The sequence below is a fragment of the Lepidochelys olivacea genome (assembly GCF_965140295.1).
Source record: "Lepidochelys olivacea isolate rLepOli2 genome assembly, chromosome: 2".
Taxonomy (NCBI): domain Eukaryota; kingdom Metazoa; phylum Chordata; order Testudines; family Cheloniidae; genus Lepidochelys; species Lepidochelys olivacea.
In genome coordinates, this window is record NC_140412.1 from 60,775,801 (window position 1) to 60,802,689 (window position 26,889).

At 41.1% G+C, this 26,889-nt stretch overlaps 1 protein-coding gene and 1 long non-coding RNA gene across 8 annotated transcripts in view; one reads left to right on the plus strand and one right to left on the minus strand.

The window, feature by feature from the left end:
• Window positions 1-26,889, minus strand: part of LOC311515457 (uncharacterized protein C8orf34 homolog) — a 355,940-nt gene that overhangs the window by 138,229 nt on the left and 190,822 nt on the right. For all 7 annotated transcript variants that reach the window (XM_084618532.1, XM_084618533.1, XM_084618531.1 and 4 more), the window contains exons 11-12: window positions 14,658-14,778; window positions 5,476-5,963 (exon numbers count right to left, since the gene is read on the minus strand). In XM_084618532.1, coding sequence (XP_084474658.1) covers window positions 5,476-5,963; window positions 14,658-14,778 — 609 coding nt within the window. The remainder of the gene's footprint in view (window positions 1-5,475; window positions 5,964-14,657; window positions 14,779-26,889) is intronic.
• Window positions 1,322-26,169, plus strand: LOC311515459. The gene is made up of 3 exons (XR_014710142.1): window positions 1,322-1,514; window positions 9,304-9,569; window positions 25,423-26,169. It is a non-coding gene; the product is annotated as an uncharacterized lncRNA (long non-coding RNA).

Sequence of the window (26,889 nt, forward strand, 5' to 3'; positions counted from 1 at the left end):
TTCAGGTAGTTGAAAGCAGCTATCAAATCCCCCCTCATTCTTCTCTTCTGCAGGCTAAACAATCCCAGCTCCCTCAGCCTCTCCTCATAACTCATGTGTTCCAGTCTACTCTGTGTGCCTGCTTCTTCTGCCAGGACAAAGTAACAGGAGCTCCAGAAGGAAACCAATGGTGTGTGTTTGGGAAAGGGGGCGAAAGGGCAGGAGATGCCATGAGGGCCCTGCTTCCCCTTTCCCCAGCACACTGCTTTGGAAACCTCTTCCTCTTTTCCCCGCCTCCAACTACTGAAGGAAAGCAGCAAAAGCCTGGGAGACCCTTTTGATGGGAAGGGGAGAAGGAAGACTATATGCTGTCCAAATAGAGATACAGCTATAGCCAACATTCTCTTAAGTAATTCCATTACTAGTCCCAGTGCTATCACTAGTGGAGGAGTGGGATTGCACACACACACAGTGCTCCAGAATCTGTCCGTAAGTGATCAGACAACAGCAAACAGTAAAGAACACGGGTAACTAAAAAAGTGAATAAATGTGATTTTTGAACCAGCTGTAGTAATCTACCAAGAAAAATTATAAAGAAATTAGTTTGTTCAACTCACTCCAAAAATGTGACATAGGGAACAATCCTTCATTATCAGGGAGATGAGTAGGAGATCTCACTGCTTTATTCCAATTTTTAACATCTATGAGTTTATAAATACAACTCTTTGCCATCGAGCCAAATTCTGCATTGTGCCTCTCTGAGGTTCAGCAGAGAATCAGCAGCCCAAATGGGATGGGGAGACTTTTAGCTACTTTTGTGCCCTTTCAGTCCTGGTCTGCTTCAGGGAATGGAGTGGCCCCCAAGTTAACTTAGACAATCCTCAAGGCCTGTCTAAGATACAGCAGCCTCTCAGGGCTGTACTATGGGCTGCAGCTCAGAATCTCCACAAATCTGTATACTGTGGTTCGGAGACCCTCCATCCCCACCATACCAGCGCCTGTGTTGGGGAGAATCCACCCATGTCCAGAACCAGCATATTAGATCCCCTTTATGCCATTCCAGCCCTCTTACCCAGGTAAAGGGATCTGAGAAGGAATAAGGATCTGGCTCTCAGTTTACATCAGTGTAAATCCACAGTAAGTCCACTGATGTCAAGGGACTTGCTCTGGATTTACATTAGGCTAGCCGAGAGCAGAATTTGTCTGTTAAGGGTTAATGCCTCACTCGATGGTAAACTCAAACGAGTTAAACTTTTCTCTTGTTAACAGACACGTTACAAAAAAAATGTACATATACCGAAAACAACTTTGAGTTATTCAGACATGCAAAGTGATTGTAAAATTCCATTTGTTCAAGAAATGAAACTGAAAATAAGAAAGTCAATGGGGCTCTTTTCCTTCAACACCAGTTCGTGAGAACTACAAATGAACTGTGTCAGACACTAATGGATTCTGTCCTGAACAGAGAAACAGAATTCAGCGTTTCTTTGTCAAACTACATAAAATACTTAAGGAAACACTAAATGCCTAAAAAGGTATGTACAAAAGGGTTTAAAACCTTGATTTATTAATTTTAGAGAGATAATAAAAGCTATTTCTCCAGGTAACATTTCTGTGTTGTAATTCAATTTGCCCTTGAACAGAGCTGGCAATATAACACACCTGCTGGTGCTGCATAGTGCTATCTATTCCAAGAGACAGGCATTCATATGCTGAAGTACTCTGATCATAAAGCAACTTATAATTCTTTTTGAGGGGGATCAAAGTGCTAAAGTCTTGGGCATTTTTAAAAAACTTAACAGCTGACATATTAAATCTTTGCCAAATTTTTCAAGAATTGTTCTGGTTAGAATATGGGCTCTGTCACAAGCCAAAGAATAATTTCTCTGCATTTTATTTATTACTAGTAGTTTCTTTTCAGATTTCAGTCCTTCCTTATGTAACTTTGATGCACATTAAAAGCTGTACAGCAAATGTACTTAGAGCACTAACAAATATTTTAAAAATAGCGTTTACTGAATTAGTTCATCATCTTTCAACAATTATTTATGTAGATTTACTCCTGATTTACACCCAGGTAGGTGAGAAGAACAGATTGCCTATTTTCTTTTTTCTCAAGCTTTCAGGCTAGCATCCTGTACAGTAAATGCAGTATAGCCACGGTGCACTCTCATCTAATGGAAGTTCTTCTTTCATGGCATGTGCCTAGAAGGAACAAACATAACTTTTCCCTCTTATCCTCTTCTTTTACATAGCACCTATACTGAAATGGGAGTGGAAACAACCACTATCGGTTATAAAGGCTGCAAAACAGTTTCCAATGTGAAATTCCATTTTCATATGTCATAACTTAACCTAACCTCTCATGCAAATTTAAAAGGAAGAGCTAGGCCATATTTGGCACGGAATTTTTGTTAGGGGTTCCTGACCCTTCCCAGCAAATCCACAACAATGTGGTTGCCCCTAGGATACAGAGTGGCCTCTTAATTGGCCAAGAGGATTCAGCAAACTTCTCATTGTAGACAGCTGCCTGGGAGAGCACTGGGCTATGTTGCATTTCTCTCCCAGCTGCACCAAGTGTCATGGGGCAGAAATGCTTACTGGGTATGTTCAGAAAGCCCACCTCTCCTTTTCTAAGCATCCAGGAGCCACGGCATGCCAGCAGCTAAAAAGGAGTACCCACGGCTAACAGGGCAGTGTCCTGATCACAAAGATGGCGGAGGTCGCATTGCTCTGGTGGCCAGGCTCTGTCCCCATATTGTCTGGGTAGGTAAGAGAGTCGTGGGCTGATTTTTCTCAATTAGGGGGCAAGGGGCAATGACTGTGCAGTTGCTATCACAGCTTTTCCCTCTAACCACAGCCATCCCCAGTGGATGTCCAAAGGGTGACTCCACCAAGTACTGGAAAGTTATTCAGGGACATGGTTAGCGAGTGACAAGTGGGGCTTGGGGCCAGGCCACTGGCAACCAATGTTCCATTGCCCCCAATAAGCAAAGGAAGGCCACCTGGGAACAGAAGCCAATGAGGAGAAGGCAGGCAGGTTTATGAGGGACTTCCAGTACTGCTTGGGGATGAGGAGGCAGATACCAAAATTTGGGCAGGTGCCACAGCAAGGGAAGATCAAAATCAAGGACTATCACAACTACAACCATAACAAGACTGCAGGTGTCAGAGGCCTGCAGGTGTTTGAGTTCTCCCTTCATTTTTCAGAACAGATCAGAAGAAAGCAGGTGAGAAGGTCACCCTAAGATGACACTTGGTGGAGCTCATATGCTCAGTGTTGTAATTTTGTGGAGTGTTGCACCTACCCTGCCACCCTTAAAAAGTTGGGGTGTTGGATATTGCATGGGCAGAGCTTCGCTTAAGTCCAGACTTTGGTTATCTCCTGGAGATCCTTTGCACATTTAGGGTTATCCCAAATCTTTTCATTGCTAATTCTTTTTGCATAGGAAGTGCCTGTACTATAGCCAGTGCAGATCACCAGGATGGAGAAGGCAGTCATTGACTGTTGGAGATTGGGGTTTTTTATGCCATACATCAGGAATTACTTAATACGAATGGGGATTCCTAATATTTAAGTTTCTTCCACTTCCTAGTTCACCTTATAATTTTGACTCTAAGCAGGTAGGAATTGTGGGACGCAGCGTTATTCACTAGACCACCTCTCAGACAGGAACACAGCGAGGTTTTGAAGTGGATAAGGTTAATGGTCAGGTGGCTCCTGACATGAGCCTTGCTCATTTGGATGGAGTTTCCAAGGTATGGAGAAGCTGCTGGTTAAAATCAAGCACGACTGGACCAGTTTAAGGTTGTATGTTTCCCAGGCAGGAGGAGCATGGTCAAATATGCTGCCAATGGACAGCAGTCTCCCTGGCTGCCACGGTAGAAAGGCCCAGGAAAACATGAAAACCATGGCCGAGCTCTTCCTTTTAAATTTGCACGAGAGGTCAGATTAAGTTTTGACATATGAAAATTGAATTTTACATTGGAAACTGTTTTGCAGCCTTTATAACCGATAGTGGTTGTTTCCACTGCCATTTCAGTATAGGCGCTATGTAAAAGAAGAGGATAAGAGGGAAAAGTTATGTTTGTTCCTTCTAGGCACATGCCATAACCAAGTGAGGAAGCACTTCGGGATTCACAGGGACTTAATCACTTGTCACTTTAGGATCCTAAGTCCAACATTTAGGCACCACTGGTATTCACAAAAGCCCTACTCAGCTACTGTCTAATCCTGTCAGTGCCTAAACTCCCTAGGTCTTTAAGTTTATGGCATTAAAGACCCCCCAAGACATCTACATGTCAATGTCTGGGCATGCACACAGCTGCAGGAGTGGGGAGGCTGAGTGGCCAGGCATTCTGGCTCCTGGAAGGAGGCTGAGCAGCCTGTCTCTGGCAGCTGGGCTGAAAGACTCTTGTTAATTTCACAAGTGATTTTTTTTCCCTCAAAAACCCTTCCTGCAAAAAAAATCTCATGTTTGTGGCATTTCATTTCAGTCCATTTAAAAAATGCAAAATTTTTAGTTGGGAGGAATGTCAGTTTTCCAGCCAGATCTAATGGGAGTGCCTGGCTCCCTACTTTCTACAGCTGTGGAGTCACTTTTGCCTCAGTTTACCCATCTGCATAGCATAGTTGAGGCCTGATAGGGCTTATTGGATCATAAAAGTATCAGGCACCAACCTCTATTTTTTCTTCTTTCCAGAACTCTCTAAACAGCAGCAATTTTTATTCAATTTTTGCTCTAAAATAATTCACCTGATTTGACATCTTTTATGCTCTACGTCATTTCCAAACCTATTTTAAGGCCAGTAATATACTCGCAGAAATAGCTCATCTAAAGGAAATGCTAATATAACTCTGGAAAAATAGCATTACAGACTCTGTACTAACCATCTTATTTAAAAAGTGTTCTAAATTCGGTAATTAAATTTCCAAAGTAACTTGTCTTTCTTTTCACCGCAGACTAATAACGTAAAATCCACTACTATGTAAGAAACGAGCTTTTTTTTAATGCTATGGATCAGTCCAGGTTGCAAGGCAGTATTAAACTTATTAGCTACTGGCTCTATTATGTTAGCTTTTTTTTTTTCTCATTTCAAAGTAATTCTGTGATATTATAAAGCAGATCTATCAATTCAAAACTTAAGTAATCACTATTATCTGTCAAATATTTGAGTGGCTTTTCTGTTGGACATAAGTAAGATTAATCAGCTCTGTGAAAAAATAATTAACCCTTACATTTCTAAACAAATCTTGATTAAAATTCCGTACATAAGCAGTCACATAAAAATCGTATTGCTCTCAGTGGGCATCGATTCTGCTGTAGTTTACCAACTTTTACCAATAAAAATCAAATCAAGTTTCAAAGTAAATAAATATATTTCTCCAAGCCTAACTATGAGGAACTAAAATACAAATAAAAGACCCTCACATCCTAATTTTATAGTTTTTATGGTCTTAAAATTAGTAAAAAATAAATATATTAAAAATCTTACTTCTGACAAACTGATTCTTTGAGGAACAGTTCCTATAACATCTCCGCTCATTTGTACAGCTAGTCCTGAAGGAGTGCCGAGGGTCCTCCCAATTTGACTCTTAGATGTTAAAGACCTGCTTCTTTGCATACTAAGGATTCCTTCCTTATTTCCCTGGTTGCTAGAGGTAAGAGGTCGTGGCAACAAACTTGGGGTTGCAGGTCTGCTTCCTGGAGTCAATGGCGTTGGAGGCCTGTTGTTCTGCATATTGGGAGTCTGAGGCCTACTGTTTGAGATACTGGAGACCTGCACTCTGCTGGTAGTAGGGACCGGTGGTGATTTGTTTCCTTCCAGCTGCAGATGAATATTTTTCCCCGTTTGACTTGGCACTTGAGGCCTTGAATTTTGGCCTAGTGTGGCTTGAAGATTTCCTCGATGATGTGATGTAAGTAAATTACTATGTGGACTAGTACTTGCTTCTTCCCAGAGTGCTAGGTCCTTTTCAATGTCTGCACACAGAAAAAAGACAACAGTAACATTAAAGTAAAAAAAGGATACACTGGGGACTTGTCCACATGGAGATTTCGTGCGTGTCAAGCCAGGGTCTGAACGTACAGTGCTCTAGCCTGTTGCACACTAAACTGTCATGTGGACCCTGTGATGGCGCATTAAAAGTTCCATAGGGCTCTTTGATGTTCTGCTGTTTGAAACAGTAGTTCAAAGAGCATTTTTAGTATAAAGAAAGGGAGTACTAGTGGCACCTTGGAGACTAACCAATTTATTTGAGCATAAGCTTAGCTGTAGCTCACGAAAGCTTATGCTCAAATAAATTGGTTAGTCTCTAAGGTGCCACTAGTACTCCTTTTCGTTTTGCGAATACAGACTAACACGGCTGCTACTCTGAAACCATTTTTAGTATAGGGTCTATATGGACAGTTAGGCACAGCAGGCTAAAGTGCTGCAGATATATACCCTGGCTTGCTGCACACTGTCTGTCCATGTAGAGAAGCCTAACTTATATACAGTAATACAGTTATATATCTTCTTCATGATTTTAAAATTGATTGAAAGTATGAATGAATGGTGAACGCAGCTTGAGGTTATGGAGAGAGAACCTACGCATCACCTCACAGCCATCCCTGCAAATGGAAGACAGACAGAACTAACAATCCAAAATATATATGTTTTTGCAAGCCATTTCTCCTCCAAAGTTCATACCTCAGAAATGACATCACTTTGTAATTATCTTTTCTTGATATGAAAAGCATTAAAACCAATAATAACCTCCATTATTTTCCCCAAGTTATATTCCTTTAACTTTGGTGAGGTTACTCTGTAGTAACAAATAAAGACGTGCAAAACTCTGGCTCTGAGCAAACCTCAGCTCTTGTGAGGGTAGAATCTAAACCTGATTCACAATCTGAATTTTACTCTTGGATCCTATCCTTATAACTGACCAAACACACTTGAACTCTGGTGTGTTTGGAATTTTGACACATTCTGGATCTGAATTTTGTGGCTCCAATCTATTTTAGCATCTAATTCCACAGACACACAGTTTGAAAATGCACAGGTTTCACTAACTTCAGCAGAAGCCATGCATTAGAATTTGGTCCATAAAGGGTCCATTTCAGCTTTACACAAGCCAAACACTCAGTCAGTTCAGTGGGAGTTTCCCTTTCTAAGGTATAAAAAATAAAGCCCCCATCTAGGCCAGGACAATTCAGTGTTAGTGAAGAATCTTTGTTTCTGAATTCATTCAAAAGATATTTATGTTTCTAATTTACAGGTAAATGATATCATTACAGTGTGTCCAAAAAAGTTAAAGCAATGGTAGTTTGGTAAATTACTACGCTAGCAAAATGAAAGCCCTCACAAGTAAAAATGTCAAGGAATTTGACAAGACATTCGTTGAATCATCTAGTTTATGTTTCACCACTGTTGTCAATTTCACACCTTCACTGGCAGATGACTCTATTTAACTTGGTTTTGATACACACAATCGGTTTCCTTTGGAACCAACAGCAGTGCCATTTTGCTTTAAACAGTATAAGCAACATTCTCAGCAGGTGGGAACTGGCATAGCCCCATGGACTGCAAGCTCTGTGTGTATAATGAAGCCTCCAACCCTCAGAAAATTTTGCATTTGTGACTTGACAGCAAAGACTTCAGGATACCAGGAATCCTACAGCAATCCCAAATCTGATTTTCCAATACTATAATTTAGAATCTATTCTCATCCACTTCCACCTGTGTTTACCAAATATGCACAGTGTTTATACTATACATTTAAAAATTATGAGTACACACAAGTAGAATTGGTCCGCATTAAAAAGTGCTCATATTTTATTAAATATTTTACTCCTTTACTTTTTTTAAAATAAAAAACCAAATTGTGTCTGCTAGTCTAAAATAAGATATTCAACATGTTTGAAGACTGGTACTAAAGAAGAGGGACTGAAATTGTCAGTGAAATCTCAAAGGATATAATATCCAGACTCTTTAATGATCAAATGTTTTCCTACTAGCAAATTTACAAGGGTCATTATTGTTTATATATTTAGTAGACAGTTAAGGATATTTCTTATTGTTGCTTTAAACTTAAAATAATTTAAATGAAACATCGCCCTCATTAAAATCAAGCAGTTGTTTTCATTTTACCTTTTGAAATAATTACTGTATGTTTTAAGAAAAAATCAATACATGTCACTTTGAAATTTATAAGATATCTGGTTCAAATCTCAGGGGTCAACAAACAATAATGTAAGTTTCATAATTTAAACCAAATGTGGTATGTCTTTTTTTAAATTAAAATTAACCTGTATCGTTGCAAAATGACTAAGCTCTCTAACTTCCTCACCTTGATTAAGAGGAGATCATGCTGGAAAACTGATCTGAAATATCCATGCTTTACTAAGAGTTCTATAAACATCATATTCTTTGTCCATGTTTCCATGATTTTAAATTAGTGATTGATTCTACAGAAAAAGCTATTTTAATCACTTTCTCCATATATAATTAAAAAGATTTCCACAACAAAACTTTTCAGTTTTATTTAATACTTACCACATCTGTGGATTTTGCTTCAACATCAACTTTTCCAACTAAATGAATAAACCTAGTTTTGAATTACCAACACTACATTATTATTTGATACACATCAAATACTGTAGTTGGGACATGACTTGGGATTTTGTCAGAAAACCTCCTGTTAATGTTATTTAAATGAAAATAACATGTGGGTAACAGAGTGATCCTAGGGCTTCCTACTTACATATCAGAAATACCAGAACAACAGTTTGATTCACAACACATTCATAAGGTTTTTAATGCATTAAAAAGTTCTTTTTGTGATAAAACACATTCAAGACCACAGAACTATTCCTTCAAACCAAACAGAAAAGTTGCCTGAATTAGCTACCAACAAAAAAGCCTCTCACCCTGTGTATAATATAAAGCTGCCACTGGACAGCTGTAACTTATGTGACGGGCATTTAGATGAAAGCATTACTGTGCAGTCTGCAGGGAAGGATGGGGGCACTGTATAGGTGAAAATTTGAACTTGCTAAAAATGATGCATTCACATCTGCTGAACCAAACCCAAATACTGCAAGTTTAGATTTTGTAAATAAAGCGAACTGGCCAGGCAAGTCTACATATTCCAAAACCCCATTCCTGACACACAGACAAATGGAGAAAACCAGTCACAGGGAAACAGATGATCAACAAGATCCATTCTCAAATAAAATGAAATAAAATAAAATACCTAGATCTCATATAGCACTGTTCAGCTGTAGATTTCAAAATCACTTTACAAAGGAGCTTAATATCATTATTTCCATTATACAGACGGGGAAACTGAGGCACAGGAAGGGGCAGTGACATGCCCAACCCTTGGGAGTGGTAAACAGAAGGAGGGCTGGATGTGAGGGAGCAACCATTGAAGAGGATTTTGTGACCCTGTACCTTATCCCTGGAGTACAGGTAGTAGAAGAAGGTTGGCCATGGTGAACTGACCAGGAAGATTCTGTATTCTAGTATATCCAGCAACAGGAAAATAGACTATCAAAGGATTCTACAACCGAATGCCAGCTCCCAACAACCCAAACAACTGGGTGAGGACAGATAAGACATTTCAGAATATCTCATTACCCTTTCTGCTAGTGCCAGAGAATTGCAGTGGAGTATGAGGGAGTTACATGTATTTTTATTTTATAAATACATACCCCAGTTCACCTAGAATCATAGAATATCATAGAATATCAGGGTTGGAAGGGACCTCAGGAGGTCATCTAGTCCAACCCCCTGCTCAAAAGCAGGACCCATACCCAATTAAATCATCCCAGCTAGGGCTTTGTCAAGCCTGACCTTAAAAACTTCTAAGGAAGGAGATTCCACCACCTCCCTAGGCAACGCATTCCAGTGTTTCACCACCCTCCTAGTGAAAAAGTTTTTCCTAATATCCAACCTAAACCTCCCCCACTGCAACTTGAGACCATTACTCCTTGTCCTGTCCTCTTCCACCACTGAGAATAGTCTAGAACCATCCTCTCTGGAACTACCTCTCAGGTAGCTGAAAGCAGCTATCAAATCCCCCCTCATTCTTCTCTTCTGCAGACTGAACAATCCCAGTTCCCTCAGCCTCTCCTCATAACTCATGTGTTCCAGACCCCTAATCATTTTTGTTGCCCTTCGCTGGACTCTCTCCAATTTATCCACATCCTTCTTGTAGTGTGGGGCCCAAAACTGGACACAGTACTTCAGATGAGGCCTCACCAATGTCGAATAGAGGGGGACGATCACGTCCCTCGATCTGCTCGCTATGCCCCTACTTATACATCCCAAAATGCCATTGGCCTTCTTGACAACAAGGGCACACTGCTGACTCATATCCAGCTTCTCATCCACTGTCACCCCTAGGTCCTTTTCCGCAGAACTGCTGCCTAGCCATTCGGTCCCTAGTCTGTAGCTGTGCAGTGGGTTCTTCCGTCCTAAGTACAGAACCCTACACTTATCCTTATTGAACCTCATCAGATTTCTTTTGGCCCAATCCTCCAATTTGTCTAGGTCCCTCTGTATCCTATCCCTGCCCTCCAGCGTATCTACCACTCCTCCCAGTTTAGTATCATCCGCAAATTTGCTGAGAGTGCAATCCACAGTATCCTCCAGATCATTTATGAAGATATTGAACAAAACCGGCCCTAGGACCGACCCCTGGGGCACTCCACTTGACACCGGCTGCCAACTAGACATGGAGCCATTGATCACTACCCGGTGAGCCCGACAATCTAGCCAACTTTCTACCCACCTTATAGTGCATTCATCCAGCCCATATTTCCTTAACTTGCTGACAAGAATACTGTGGGAGACCGTGTCAAAAGCTTTGCTAAAGTCAAGATAGAATACATCCACTGCTTTCCCTTCATCCACAGAACCAGTAATCTCATCATAGAAGGCGATTAGATTAGTCAGGCATGACCTTCCCTTGGTGAATCCATGCTGACTGTTCCTGATCACTTTCCTCTCATGTAAGTGCTTCAGGATTGATTCTTTGAGGACCTGCTCCATGATTTTTCCAGGGACTGAGGTGAGGCTGACTGGCCTGTAGTTCCCAGGATCCTCCTTCTTCCCTTTTTTAAAGATTGGCACTACATTAGCCTTTTTCCAGTCATCCGGGACTTCCCCCGTTCGCCACGAGTTTTCAAAGATAATGGCCAATGGCTCTGCAATCACAGCCGCCAGTTCCTTTAGCACTCTCGGATGCAACTCATCCGGCCCCATGGACTTGAGCACGTCCAGTTTTTCTAAATAGTCCCTAACCACCTCTTTCTCCACAGAGGGCTGTCCATCTATTCCCCATGTTGTGATGCCCAGCACAGCAGTCTGGGAGCTGACCTTGTTCGTGAAGACAGAGGCAAAAAAAGCATTGAGTACATTAGCTTTACCTGTTTGCCTGTTTGATATTATCCTGACAGACTGCAAGGAGTTAAATCAAAGGAGGCTGTTGGGGGGGGGGAGGAAACAGGATATGAAACACGGGCAAAAGATAAGGTCTGGCCCAGAAAATACTAAGGGTCCTTGAGGAAACAATGGGGAAATGATTAGACCTTCCCAGACCTAAGCCTAGGATCAAAGAGGGTATTAAAATCTTGACAATGCTTGCCTATGGAAGAAGGGGGATTGAGTGGGCTGTCAGCAGCTGCTGAGGGAGAAGATGCTGACAGAGACACTGAGAATGAGACAAACTGAAGCAAGCAGACTGCCTCTCCCAACTGAGAGGTGGGAGTAACTGGGTTGAATGGAACTTACCAAAGCTTGCAAGGTAAGATTAAAGCCTAGGTAAGGAAAAATAGGTACATAGGTCTTTTCTGTTTTTCTTTGTTTGTTTTAACTCTTTGCTCTGCATGTTTTGTACCTTTTGGGTGAATACATAATGTTTTGTTTTGAGGAAAACTGTTTTTGAGCTACTTTAAGCAGCTGCTGTTACAGACTCTAGGAGGAAACATGCTTACAGGAGCTAGACACAGGTGGGCCTGTCATATTAACAGGGTCAGGAATCAGAGAGGCTGCCACCTGGAGTCCAGTCCCAAAGTAGCTGAATTGCATGGTCGACCCTTGAGAAAGATGCTGGAAGCCAGGCCTGTCACCTAAGAGATGCACTTGAGAGAGACAAAAAGAGAGGTCTAACATGCAGCTCAGCCTGAAGCCATGTCAATGGTACATTATCAAATCACCAGAAGCAGCAGGAACAAGGGGAAGAGTTCTAGATTCCACAGTTCCACAAAGGCATGGGTGAGTGGTCATCAGACCACGCGCACTGACAAATTTGGGCAGAGCTAACTTTGATTGCTACACCAAGTCAGCCCCCAATAAGTGTGGGAAGGAGCAGGCTTGCTTTCAACCCCAAAAGTTTACAGAAAGGTAAGATGCCCCAAGAATTTGCAGAAAGGGCCTTCTGGGCACTCTGGCTATCATGACGGCAAGGAAACCTCCTGGGATAAGTTATCATGGGGGAAAGCAGGCATACCAACCGTCCCAAATGTTGCTAAATGGGCTCCCTGGCTGCACCTAGAAGTTCAATGAAAGGAATGCTAAGCTTTTAGGCTTCTCAAAAAAATGAGACAGGCTAAATGCAGGTATAGTGGGAGGGAGGGTAGTTAATTAGGCTAAGGACCTCTATAGGTGTCAGATATTTGGATTAAACAAATGCAAATTCCAACCCTTTGTAGGGATTTTCACATTTGCTTACTCAAGTCCAGGGCTACAAAGAGTAAACGCTTTGTGTGATATCACCTGGGCCAGTAGAGAGACAAGGTTAGTTTAAAACTATAAAGTCATAATACCCTATTCTGCTTCAGCCCCAGCTACAATGGCTCCCAGAGCATTGGGGAAGTGCAGCAACTCTGCTCTGCTGGCCACTGAGGTTAGAGGGCTATGTCCTTGCCAGGGCCTTCCCCAGTGCCTTCACAGAAGCCAGTCTTGAAAGTAGGAATAGCTATATAGAATTCTTGTTACCACTGAGTACAAGGACTCTGTCCCGGTACAGGGGACTTGGGAAAAGAGTAGTGGAGAAGCTCATAGCTCCCTCTCTCTACCTTGCATACTTGTTTAGTACAATCTGGCCCTGATTAAGTTTCTCAAGATTTGGCCCAAGAAGACAAGACCCTCAAAGTCAAAGTTAATTCAGGGAAGTCCTATGACCTGTGCTATTTGGGAGATCACACTAGCTGATCACAGTGGTGCCTTCCAGCTTTACAATCTATGAAATATGAAAATCAAGTCTTAGCAGATCTGCAAAGCAACATTTTGCTCACAATAGGATAAAATTCAACACAATAGTTTTCCTGATCTGTTAATACTTGGAAATGTCCAAATAAAAACTCTTAGTCCTTAGCACGCTCAGTCACTAATTAACTAACCCTCCCCTCACAACGGCCCTCTGCGGCTGGTATTGTACAATTTACAGAGGGGGGAATGGAGGCAGGTATGTAATTGAATTGCCCAGGGCTACACAGTAGATCAGTTAAACAGCTGGGATTAGAATTCAGGAACTCCTCACCCCTAAGATCAGGATGCCTGTATTTATTTCTTCACATCTAAACTGCAGAAGCAGCCAAGTGGTTTCTAAGAAAAAAGTGATCTGAAATTAGGTTTATATCATAACTTACCTTTTTGTGCCTGTGCCACATCTTCATGCCTCCAATGTCACATTTGTTAAAAGACAGGCTTATTATTTTCTATGGTGCGGTCACGAGGACTTCAATAGCTCAGACATACGTGAGAGGTTTTTCGCAGGAGTGGGTGGGTGAGATTCTGTGGCCTGCGTTTTGCAGGAGGTCAGACTAGATGATCAATAATGGTCCCTTCTGACCTTAGTATCTATGAATCTATGACATGCAGCACATATATAAGAGGCCTGCAGGGCCCTATGTGTGCCCTTTAAAAGGATGCATACTGCAAAAATATTTTCCTGTTATTCATTGTTTAATTTAACCAATAATCCAGAGTAAATTGGATTTATTCTACAACTGAAGGGGTGTATGTTTTGAATCATTTATCAAATATTTAAAGCTGAAGCAAGAAAATACTCATTACAATGAAAAAAAGAGGAAACTGTATTCTAAATTTCCCAGTACATTTTTCAAGAAACAATGAAAATACTTTTACCCAAACTTTGGTTTACTTTACTGTATTCTTTAAAAAATTACCACTATCACTACTGTAGCCGAGATTCTATTACACACAATGGCCCTAATCCTCATCAACCGGAACTCCCATTAAATCTCACAGAGTCCTGGCTGGCTCATCCCTCAGGCCAATGCTTTATTAATACACTGGTCTGCTGAAGTCTTTTGGAAGATTTATACCCTGGAGGTCTAGCAACAATAATTCACTACCACCTGAGGTCTGACTGAGCTATGGGAATAAATATGTAATGAAATTGTCAGGATAGTTTTTTAATTACCTTACCATACACAGTCAAGTTTAAAATCTTTGGCTTCAAATAAATGTCTTTTCCCCCCTGTTCAACTAAATAGCAAACGAACAGAAAGAGAGGTTACAGTTCAATTTCTCATCCACTTTTGTCAGTGTCTCAGCCAATGTTTCCTCTCCTTACACACATGATTAGTCCAACTGATTTCAGTGGGGTTACTTGAGTGAGTAGGGTTTGGTGTTTCCTAATTCCTTGTCCGTATACGCACCAGCTAGATGTTTTTCCATGGTCTGCAGTTCTTTTGCGGCTAGGGAGTCTTTCAGGAGTTTCTGGCTTGGAGACCCTCCGTTTCTGGCATACATGACATCCACGTCCCAAACAGGTTGATACTAAATGCAGGTAAAAAGAAAGGGGAAAACTAGAATCTTTAAATGTAGTTTTACATTTATATCTAAAGTATTAAAAGAAAGTTGGAATGATATGTTCTCCTAATTTAGGTAATTAAATGGCGCTTTAAAGTTTAAAGTGCAATTAATAAAAATGTTGGCTTTATATAAAAATATTCATTGTGAAACACTATTTATTTTAAGGTACAAATGGGTAAGAGATGGATTAGATTAAAAATATCTAGTAGTTTAAAGCAAAGATATACCTGCATCGAAACTGGTGCTCAAATTGAGGCAGCATTATCAGACCAAATTCTGCAATGATTTACATGCTGCGTAGTCCCATTGACTTTAGTGGGATTGCACTCACTTTAAATCAACATAAAATGTGGCCCAATATCTCTGAAAAGCAGCACTTCTGGAAATATCTCTGCATTTCCTGACCAACATTTCCAATGCTGTTGTATCATTGCAAGAAGTCTTCCTGTCAGGAAAGGTAACTAAATCATGGCAGCATTATATGCCATTTGGAAGGGATCTTGGCAGGCAAAATACCTACCCAGTCATTCGACTATTGCACACTGTGATATTCAGTTACCTTCAGGTTTTTGGAACTGTTCAACATGCTTTTAAAATATGTCTTCAAAAACATAAAACTATGGAGATAAACTTGATAGGTTTTTTTATCTGTTTGTTTGAGATAAACTAAAACATATGACCAGATGTTCAGGTCTTAGTCATAAAAACAATGAGCAAAAAGATTAATTAAAAACATATCAGAACATAGAGTTTACTTTATTACATTGCCAAAAATATTTCATCCGAAGACCTAGTGTTTTTTTAAACAGTAAAAACTAGTTGTATGTACTGTAGTCACCTTTGCTATTTTCACAAGAAATAAATATAATTCTTCAAAATACACTGTTATACAGAATATTTTATATTATTTCAGATCTATTCAAAACAATGAACACCACCTTTTAAGTATCTGACTCTTGAGAAGCATAAATTCTTTGCTAGATTTGACCATACAACTTTAGAATGCTATGCTGATAAAGAAAAATCTAAAATTTTAAGGTCCAGATTTGCACAGGAAAGAGAAACTGGCCATATATTAAATCATATAAATCAACACTATCAAAGCTGTTCAAGATTTTAATTGGCATATTTATTTAGTGATGCGATTTTTTGAATGATGGTACCATTTTCAGTTTTCAAATTTGCTTCCATAGCACTCCCATTTTAATTAACATTATTCCTATTTGGTCCCAAGTGGCAAAGTAGAATATCTGGAGAAGACCTTAAACTATACAAATGTAGATCTGATTCTGCTAATTTCAGACATATGAATAGCCCCCACTGGTCCTGATCCTGAGAGGTTTTGAGCATCTGCAACTTCAGTGGCAGCTGTGAGTTCTCAGCATCAGACCCAATGAACTCATTAGGACTATCCACATGCATGGAATTACTCACACGAATCAGTGTTTGAAGGATCAAGACCATAGTTATTTAGGGCCAGATTACAATATTTTTAGTTCTGTTGAATAACACCTTATGTTATGAGCAGTTCAATTAAAAGCAATGGTACTACCCAAGGCATAGGGAGCTAGTAAGTGTCTTGTTCATTGTGGGGAAAGGGATCAGAATGTGGCCCTATGTTATAGTTTTATTATTGAGTATTTAGATACATTTTCCTTATATAAATGTCCATGTATATGTTTGTGTATGTTTATGTATGTACAGAAAGACACACACACACTGCATATGTCTTTGTAACTATAGAGAGTCATACAATTATGCACAGAGACTCCTACATGAAGACATACACAATTTATGTGAGTAGATATATAAACGATAGCAATATGCATGACTTAAAAAATATACACCCATATATTTCCATGCATTCACTATATACCCATACACATTTTCATTTATCCAAATTCTTCCATCAACATATGCCTTCAACTGCCAGTGAAGTTAATGAAATAAATGAGGGTAGAATCTATCCCCCGGTTTGTGATCAGTTTATCAAATGTTTTTGCAACCCACATACCTTCTGGGTGTGGTGTTCTATCCCATCTAATGGTACCGAGACCACTTAGAGAGAGTTAAATGAGTCTGCTCTACAGCTTTAGCTAACAGCCAGTTGGCTTTCCGCTCATGCGGTAGAGGCTCATGCACTAAGCTCCAGAGGCCCCAGATTTGATCCCGCCCGACAACGACCAGGGTCTGTCGGTGTTATACTTTGTCATGTTTTGACGGAAAGATCTAGAGCAGTGGTTACTAAACTTGTTCGGCCGCTTGTGCTGGCTGCCGCTTCCCACAGCCCCCATTGGCCTGGAGCAGCGAACCACAGCCACTGGGAGCCGCCATCGGCCGAACCTGCGGGCACGGCAGGTAAACAAACCAGACCAGCCCGCCAGGGGCTTTCCCTGAACAAGCATCGGAACAAGTTTGGGAACCACTGATCTACAGTATATGCAACACCACCAATATCAGTAACTACCAGTCAGGCCATAATGTGCCAAAGGCCAAAGCAATACTGCATCATTACTTACCAAGTACACGAGGCACTGAATATTTGAAATTTAGTGACAAACATTGTAAATAACCATGAACATAAATAGCACCATATAAATACATTCATTTGATAACGATATGAATGAGAATGAAAACCAGCACAAATAAGCCAAAGGTTATTATGATAATAAAATGTTGTGACTCTTGTGAGCGTTCTCTGATGCTGTGCATTTCAGGGACATACCAAAGTAGGTTTCAATCATTTAGGAGGCAGAGCTGGGATAACAATTTTCCATAAACCCTTTGAATGGAAATGATTTATATTTTGAGGGCCACATTCACTTCAGAGTTTGCACTAGTGTAAACCCTGCTAAAGGTCCCTAGTGTTCCCAGCACACAGCTGTTCCAGTTCCATATGTTGAGGAGCCAGCATGGCCTGAAAAGTGGATGGTGATGCCTAGAAAAGGGGGCATGACCACAGTGGCAGCATCCTCTTAAATGCTGCTAAACCACTGGAGACTGTATGTGGCTCTAGCATGATTTAAAGCTGCCCCTCCCCCCTCACAGAAAGCCTTAGGGCAGATGGCAGCAATAACACTATGTAAATTAAGATAAACCCTCAGGGTTGCAAGGCACTTTTGCTGGTGTAGCAAGGTGTAATTTACACCTCCCTGTGCCACTTTACAGAACTTTTGGCCAGGTATAGTACAAGCGGACCAATACAAACTTGCAATCATAGCATAACTTTACTCTGAAGCATAACAATAGTGGAGCCAACTAACCTCTTGATCTCCTTAAAAACATACTCCAGATTATTTCTGTGCAAACATTACAACTTCAGTTCATTCAAATTTTAATCAACAGTGACAATGGTAGATCCCACTTATTCCTTTCAACCTGGTAGGTTTGGTCTGTGTTGGATATAAATGTTGGTGTTTTTAGTTTATTTAATATCTTCTTTGCCATTATGGTTCCAACCTATGCCTTATGTTTAATGTTTCATTACATTTTACAAATGGATGTTTACATTAACAAGGAGTTTTACATCTCAATACAAGGAAATTACTGAAAGAACATCCTTGTCATTTTTACTTATGGAAATCACATTGGGCCCCATTCACCAACTTTGAACCAAGGCATGGTGATGTAATATAGCATCAGAAAAATGTTAAAGCAATATTGTTAAGAGATGTGCCAACTTTTAAGGTCAGCCATATGGCAGTATTTTGCTAAGGTTTTTTCCACATCTTCATTATGTCTTCACATACAATCTATTTATTTTGGTATTCTTTACTTAGACCACTTAGCCAACAAATACAAAGGAAGAGGCCAAAATTTAATCAAGGCCTTAACTAATTCATTGCATTTTTGAAGAATATTGTAATTTAGTGGGGCTGGAGGGGGTTAGGGGAAATCTGCTATAGTTACAAATTGCTCATGTTAGCAAGAGTCGTAGTAGATGCTTCAGTCATAGTACATGCTTCAGACTTTAGCACCACATTAGCTTGGTGCCAAAAGTCATTGATGATATTCCTGTTGGAAGAAATATGATACACATTAAGGTTCTGATCCTGCAATTCAATCTACATATGTGAAGTCCCACAGATATCTATGGAGTTCTGCTCAGGTGTAGTGATCTGATGCCAGGATCAAGGCCTAAGAATTCTCAACCTCTAATATAACATGCTTTACCAGAACAATGTAGGACACTCCAAGAGGAGAAGCTGGCTTCCAGCAGAAAGCATTCCCTCATCTTTTAAGAATGCCTTTTATCAGAAATATAGAGGAGTTTAACATGTGATTTTCAGGGAGTATATTTTTAATTATAGACCACAGCATCCCCTATGAATTCATAGAATAAGAAGAGATTTTAAGATGTGGAGGTAGCCTGCCTTTGATTGACAGCTTCCCTGCAGTCAAGAACAATTGGCTCCAAGAGCAGCTTGCAATGCGTAATTTTAGACTGAGGATAACAGTATAGAAGACAAATAAAAGATAAAGAAAATTTCAAGTGGAACTGTCTGGTTGCAATAAAACCAAGGTATTTAAATGGAAAATGCAAAAATATTAGAATTTGCCTAGGATTGAATTAGTAATTAATTCCCGACAAGTTGGAAATATAAATAATTTTTCATTGAACTTTATGTTATGCATATTTTTGTTCATTAAGTGAAAATTTTACTGGAAGCTTCAGGAACTAATACCACAACAAAGAAAAACACTCATAAACTTTCTCATATGCAATTTGCCAATTCATATAAAATTAAGCTTAAATAAAAACATTTGTCACAGATGCCTCCAAATACAGTCAAATAATTCCATTTTTCAACAAATTATCTGTGAATGTGCAAATGTGATTAATCCTGACCAGGAAGGTAAGAAGGGTGGTTGTTATTCAAGTAGCTAATCTTTCTGCACAATATCACATGAAGGTTTTTCACACAACTTTCACTTTTCTATTAAAGTTCACCAACTGTTTAATCTTTCAGTTTCCACAATCTGCTCAAGCACACAGGGTGAGCTAGTCAACTTGGTTATTAAGGTAATTTAAAAATAATAATCCTCCTCAAAGCTTTGTTGCATATTGGCAACCACCTCTAATCTCTATCTTCAACATTAGGACCCGTTCTACTTGAAATACCATGTAATTGAAATTACAAGCTTTCCACTCTGCATGGCAGCCTGCCAGCACATTGTATACCAAACATACAATAAAAAAAAAAAAGTTGAGCTAGTCCGTTCGACACTGAGGTTTGAGCTAAATTATGACTAGCTTTTTATTTGCAGAAATAAAATACATGGGCACCAAGGAACTACCCATGCTTCAGTATGTGAAATGTAAGCAGAAGATTGATTTCATGATGATTCAGGCTGTCTTTTAATCTTTGTTATTTTGGGGTGGAAATCTTGGATTTGTGTTGCCAAAAATATTAAAGTCTTAAAACTAGGATCATCACTGGCAAAAGAGTAGCCCTTCCTACATTTAAAATTAAATTTAAAAAAAGAGAATGTTTGGAAACTTTAATTTAAAATTAAATTTTTAAAAAATCTTGAGGCTTTTTAAATTAAGATTATTTGGGGCTAGGGATGCACCCACCCTTCCGATTATATGGCTAATCCTGCAAAATGCTGAATGTCTCCTCAGAGATGCTAAGCACCCTCACAACCTCCATTGACCTCAGTAGGACCTCTTGGAACTGAAGGACTAGGCCTTTAGTTCTCTTCTAGAACTGGGCATGCCTTGGAAATCTAGTGGTAGGATAACATGAGATGATATTTCTCCTAATACCATTCAACTGGATCAAAATATAGCAGTGATGCTCAGATTGAGGTTCTTTAATGTGTCTCCTGCAGCTCTTTGATATGATGATATTAAAACTCATGATATTAAAACACAGTGTGATTTAATTATTAACAAATCAGGATAAAATAATAATACATGGTTGGTCATTTTGCTGAGAGAATAATGTGTATATTTATTTAATTTATTTATTTATATATATTAAATAAATTATTCTCTCAGCAAGATGACCAACCAGGTATTAGTATTATATATATATATATATATATATAGTGCTTTTACCCACCTTGCTTTGAAACGGGAGTAGACGAAAGCCACCTAGGGAAATTTTAGTGTGTGGCAGCAGAGTCCACATGGACAGTTAGTGCACACAGGCCAGTGCAGGACAGATTTACACTCCAGTTTGCCATCAATTAAGTGTTCCTATAGACAAGCCCTCAGTCAGACATGCTCCAATCCTGCATTATGGAGAGACAGTAGTCTCTTCATAGTTAAGGTTGTAACCAGCTTTACATTATAATACCTGATTATGACACCTCAATAATTTCTGCAAAACTAAACCTGAAGTGTCTTAAATTTCAGGTGAAGCAGTTATGGTGGTTTTGAGATATGTATGGTACTGATAAAGACAAGGGGACACTGAGGACAGGTGCTTTTGAAAATATGCATTGGAGTAATGCACAGTCTTAACAGTGTGCATGGGTGATTACATTCTTTACAAAGCATGCATGGCTGCAGTTTAAGCTTTGCAGAGCAGCTGAAAGTGAGGGTAAACTGAGAGGCATGGACTCTTAAACTCCTAAAATCAGCAGATTATTTAATGGCAAGCAGCCAGGACACCCAGACATAAGCTTCTCAAGGTATTATCACTGAGGTGCCCATACCCTACAGTCTTTTAGCTCCTCAGGGAATTTTCAACAGAGTCAGGACACTGCCAAGCTTCTAAGCTCCACAGGGCTGTCATAAATATAAAGGGAAGGGTAAACCCCTTTGAAATCCCTCCTGGCCAGGGGAAAGCTCCTCTCACCTTTAAAGGGTTAAGAAGCTAAAGGTAACCTCGCTGGCACCTGACCAAAATGACCAATGAGGAGACAAGATACTTTCAAAAGCTGGGAGGAGGGAGAGAAACAAAGGGTCTGGGTCTGTCTGTAGTCGTCTTGGCCAGGGACAGAACAGGAATGGAGTCTTAGAACTTTTAGTAAGTAATCTAGCTAGGTATGTGTTAGATTATGATTTCTTTAAATGGCTGAGAAAAGAATTGTGCTGAATAGAATAACTATTTCTGTCTGTGTATCTTTTTTGTAACTTAAGGTTTTGCCTAGAGGGGTTCTCTATGTTTTTGAATCTAATTACCCTGTAAGATATCTACCATCCTGATTTTACAGGGGGGATTTCTTTATTTCTATTTACTTCTATTTTTATTAAAAGTCTTCTTGTAAGAAAACTGAATGCTTTTTCATTGTTCTCAGATCCAAGGGTTTGGGTCTGTGGTCACCTATGCAAATTGGTGAGGCTTTTTATCCAACATTTCCCAGGAAAGGGGGGGTGCAAGTGTTGGGAGGATTGTTCATTGTTCTTAAGATCCAAGGGTCTGGGTCTGTAGTCACCTAGGCAAATTGGTGAGGCTTTTTACCAAACCTTGTCCAGGAAGTGGGGTGCAAGGTTTTGGGAAGTATTTTGGGGGGAAGGACGCGTCCAAACAGCTCTTCCCCAGTAACCAGTATTAGTTTGGTGGTGGTAGCGGCCAGTCCAAGGATAACGGATGTAATATTTTGTACCTTGGGGAAGTTTTGACCTAAGCTGGTAAAGATAAGCTTAGGAGGTTTTTCATGCAGGTCCCCACATCTGTACCCTAGAGTTCAGAGTGGGGGAGGAACCGTGACAGGCACTTTCAGCAAGAGGTGACATTCAGCCTGCTGGCTACCTGAGTTCCACATGGCTCCAGTCAGGGCAGCACATGAGTTGCAGAATTGAATTCCCAGTCTCTAAAATAATTGACAAAAGAAAAGGAAATTCAAGCACTGAGCACCCAAATGCTGGCAGGCATGAAAAAACATGAACATCCTATTTAGCTGGTATTATTGGAGACCAATGGTATGGGAGTGTAACCCGCAAGGAGATTACCTAGATTCCTGGGGCTCTGTCTGCTGGCAGCTCAGGGAGAGGCACACTGTCCCTGGTAGGGAGAGGGAGCCACTGCAAACTCCCAGGGAGTTCAGGAAAGCCACATTTGAGTCAGTCTGGAGCCAGCCAGGGCAAGGGCAGGACGGGCTGTGAGGGGAGCTGATGAGTCCCAGGCCTGCATGCAGGATTCCCCCGGAGAAATGGCCTCAAGGGATCTGAAAGCAATATGCCTCAGCTGGGCTTTTCCTTCTCCCTTGATGATTCCCAGTTTGTAGAGTTTTGCTGGGAAACTTCCCCAGCCAGGCTGAGTTAGCCTCCAGCTCCCTAGGTGAGACCAGTCACCACATGGTCAGTTCTGAGCTGTTTGCTAGTTCGAGGCTGCTGCCTGCTGTGTGTGTGTCTGGATGCTGGGCTAGGAGACTACAGTTTGGATTTTAGTACAGTTCTGTAATCTGCACCTTGAGCCCTGCACCCCTTTGTGGTGAGGAGAAATCCTGGGATCGAAGCCACCTGATTCCTGTCTGAAGAGGATCCCTGCCAGCAGAGATCAGCCCCTCTGCAGTGACTGAGGAGTCCAGAGTCATCTCTGAACCTGAGGATCATTCATGGAGTTTGAGAGTGCACCATCTTTTAGCTAGTCAGTCAGGGAATATGTTTTGGGGACCCCGTACTCCCTGAACTGTGTCCTCAAACCAAGGAGTAATCATAGAATCATAGAATATCAGGGTTGGAAGGGACCCCTGAAGGTCATCTAGTCCAACCCCCTGCTCGAAGCAGGACCAATTCCCAGTTAAATCATCCCAGCCAGGACTTTGTCAAGCCTGACCTTAAAAACTTCTAAGGAAGGAGATTCTACCACCTCCCTAGGTAACGCATTCCAGTGTTTCACCACCCTCTTAGTGAAAAAGTTTTTCCTAATATCCAATCTAAACCTCCCCCACTGCAACTTGAGACCATTACTCCTCGTTCTGTCATCTGCTACCATTGAGAACAGTCTAGAGCCATCCTCTTTGGAACCCCCTTTCAGGTAGTTGAAAGCAGCTATCAAATCCCCCCTCATTCTTCTCTTCTGCAGGCTAAACAATCCCAGCTCCCTCAGCATCTCCTCATAAGTCATGTGTTCTAGACCCCTAATCATTTTTGTTGCCCTTCGCTGGACTCTCTCCAATTTATCCACATCCTTCTTGTAGTGTGGGGCCCAAAACTGGACACAGTACTCCAGATGAGGCCTCACCAATGTCGAATAGAGGGGGACGATCACGTCCCTCGATCTGCTCGCTATGCCCCTACTTATACATCCCAAAATGCCATTGGCCTTCTTGGCAACAAGGGCACACTGCTGACTCATATCCAGCTTCTCGTCCACTGTCACCCCTAGGTCCTTTTCCGCAGAACTGCTGCCTAGCCATTCGGTCCCTAGTTTGTAGCTGTGCATTGGGTTCTTCCGTCCTAAGTGCAGGACCCTGCACTTATCCTTATTGAACCTCATCAGATTTCTTTTGGCCCAATCCTCCAATTTGTCTAGGTCCTTCTGTATCCTATCCCTGCCCTCCAGCGTATCTACCACTCCTCCCAGTTTAGTATCATCTGCAAATTTGCTGAGAGTGCAATCCACAGCATCCTCCAGATCATTTATGAAGATATTGAACAAAACCGGCCCTAGGACCGACCCTTGGGGCACTCCACTTGATACCGGCTGCCAACTAGACATGGAGCCATTGACCACTACTCGTTGAGCCCGACAATCTAGCCAGCTTTCTACCCACCTTATAGTGCATTCATCCAGCCCATACTTCCTTAACTTGCTGACAAGAATACTGTGGGAGACCGTGTCAAAAGCTTTGCTAAAGTCAAGAAACAATACATCCACTGCTTTCCCTTCATCCACAGAACCAGTAATCTCATCATAAAAGGCGATTAGATTAGTCAGGCATGACCTTCCCTTGGTGAATCCATGCTGGCTGTTCCTGATCACCTTCCTCTCGTGCAAGTGCTTCAGGATTGATTCTTTGAGGACCTGCTCCATGATTTTTCCAGGGACTGAGGTGAGGCTGACTGGCCTGTAGTTCCCAGGATCCTCCTTCTTCCCTTTTTTAAAGATTGGCACTACATTAGCCTTTTTCCAGTCATCTGGGACTTCCCCGGTTCGCCACGAGTTTTCAAAGATAATGGCCAATGGCTCTGCAATCACAGCCGCCAATTCCTTCAGCACTCTCAGATGCAACTCGTCCGGCCCCATGGACTTGAGCACGTCCAGCTTTTCTAAATAGTCCCTAACCACCTCTATCTCCACAGAGGGCTGGCCATCTCTTCCCCATTTTGTGATGCCCAGCGCAGCAGTCTGGGAGTAATGGTTTGGGGATTTTATAACCTGCTGCATATTAAACCTGTGGAGGAATTTACCACCACCTCTCACTTGTGAGTCCTTTGAGCTGTGCTGAACCCAGTCAGCCACACTGCTAAACCACTGCAGAGATGAATCTTGTAGTCATAGGCCATCAAGGGCCCCCGCAAAGTACGCGTACCAACAGGACAATAACCTTACATTTGCTACATTGAGTCACGTGACTGAGGAAAGTCACAGTTATTAGCAGCGTGGGCACAGGTGAACCTAAAAATAGTGTTTTACCCTGTTATATTTGTCTCCTGTTTAATATAATTATTGTGTTGAATATATTGTATGTGTTTGTGTTATTTCTTAGAAGTCTCCAACTATCTGGCAAGTAAGTGAGGATTACCCTGTGGTTAGAATTTTCCTCCCAAGCTGCCCTGGTGACCCTGCCAGGAAGGAGCAAGGTGGGTGGAGGCACCGCCAAATAAATTCAAAGGAAAAAATAAAGAAGATACACCCTGCTGAGTGGGTGGCAGGATCGAGAAGAACCCAGACCTGTCCATCAAAACCTGTGAGCAGATTGGCATTAAAGAAGGTAACCGGGTGGAGAGGGGGCACTACAGGAGGAAAAAGCCTGGTCAGCGCAAAAGCAGCCATGTTACACTCAGAGCTCTGCTATTCACATGCTGACACTTGCAAAAAAGTGTAGACACTATACTAAGTAGCCTAACAATTTACTTCAGTTCAGGGAGACAATGTCTGTCAAAGAATGGGACCTGGAGACAGCAGGAAAGACAAACTGGGAGTGAACAGGGTAGGGACAAGGAAGGACGGAGGCCAAGGAGGCCTCTGTGTTGCTCGGAGCAGGGGAGCTGGGACGGAGACACCTGTGGTACCATCAAGTCAATTCCAGGAAGGACCCTTTCTGACAGGTGACCCCAAGTACAAAACCTGCAGCCTAGCCCAGTGGCCATGACTGTAGGTGGGAGGAAAATGGATTCATCACTTTCATTTCCACCTTGTTCTTTATATTCCCAGAACTGCACCTGCATTTCCACACACAACTATTTTTTTGCTAATGTGTGCTTTTGGCAAATGTGTAAGTGAGAAATAGGCAACTGTGTAAGTTTTAATCATAGTGTTTGCTATAAAACTTATTGAATGGTGAAGGCAGAGGTGTGAAAGAGGCAAATGTTTCAGAGTCTGGCCTCATGGTCAGAACAAGAGTCAGCACATGGAGCAAGCAACTTAATTAAATTCAGTTTCACTGCCAAGAAATGGTATCCATATTCAGCAAAACATCACTACAAAAAGAGACACGATCATTAGAAAATTCTGTCCATTTCACTCTCTGGCCACAGAGCTTAGGTCAAAGTGTTCAGCTAAAGGGTGAACTTTAGAGACTTTAAATATATCTTTTCTCTGACCTTTCATAATATGACATGACAATTTTGAAGCAAGTATCTGAAAAAATAAACCAACAAAATTATAGCACTATTCCATTAAGGAAGATGAAACTGTCCCGTTGCTTATTTTTTTAAGCAGGAAAATTCACAGAATTATTTGAACAGGTCCAGTTTGGGCACAATGCTTTTATGAAGGAAAAACAAAAAAGAGTTTGTCCAGGATTTAAGAAAATAAAAATAAAGCATTTGAAAGCTTTTGGAGACCTGTGGGACTTCCAGTCTGACCCATCAGTCAGTATCTCACACACATTTTCCCTAAAGACACTCTCCAAAACCCAATGCCCTTAGAATCCTATCCTGCAAACACCCACATGAGTATATATAGAATCAGAGCCATTGTATATAGAAACATCACATCAAATGGTTGACAG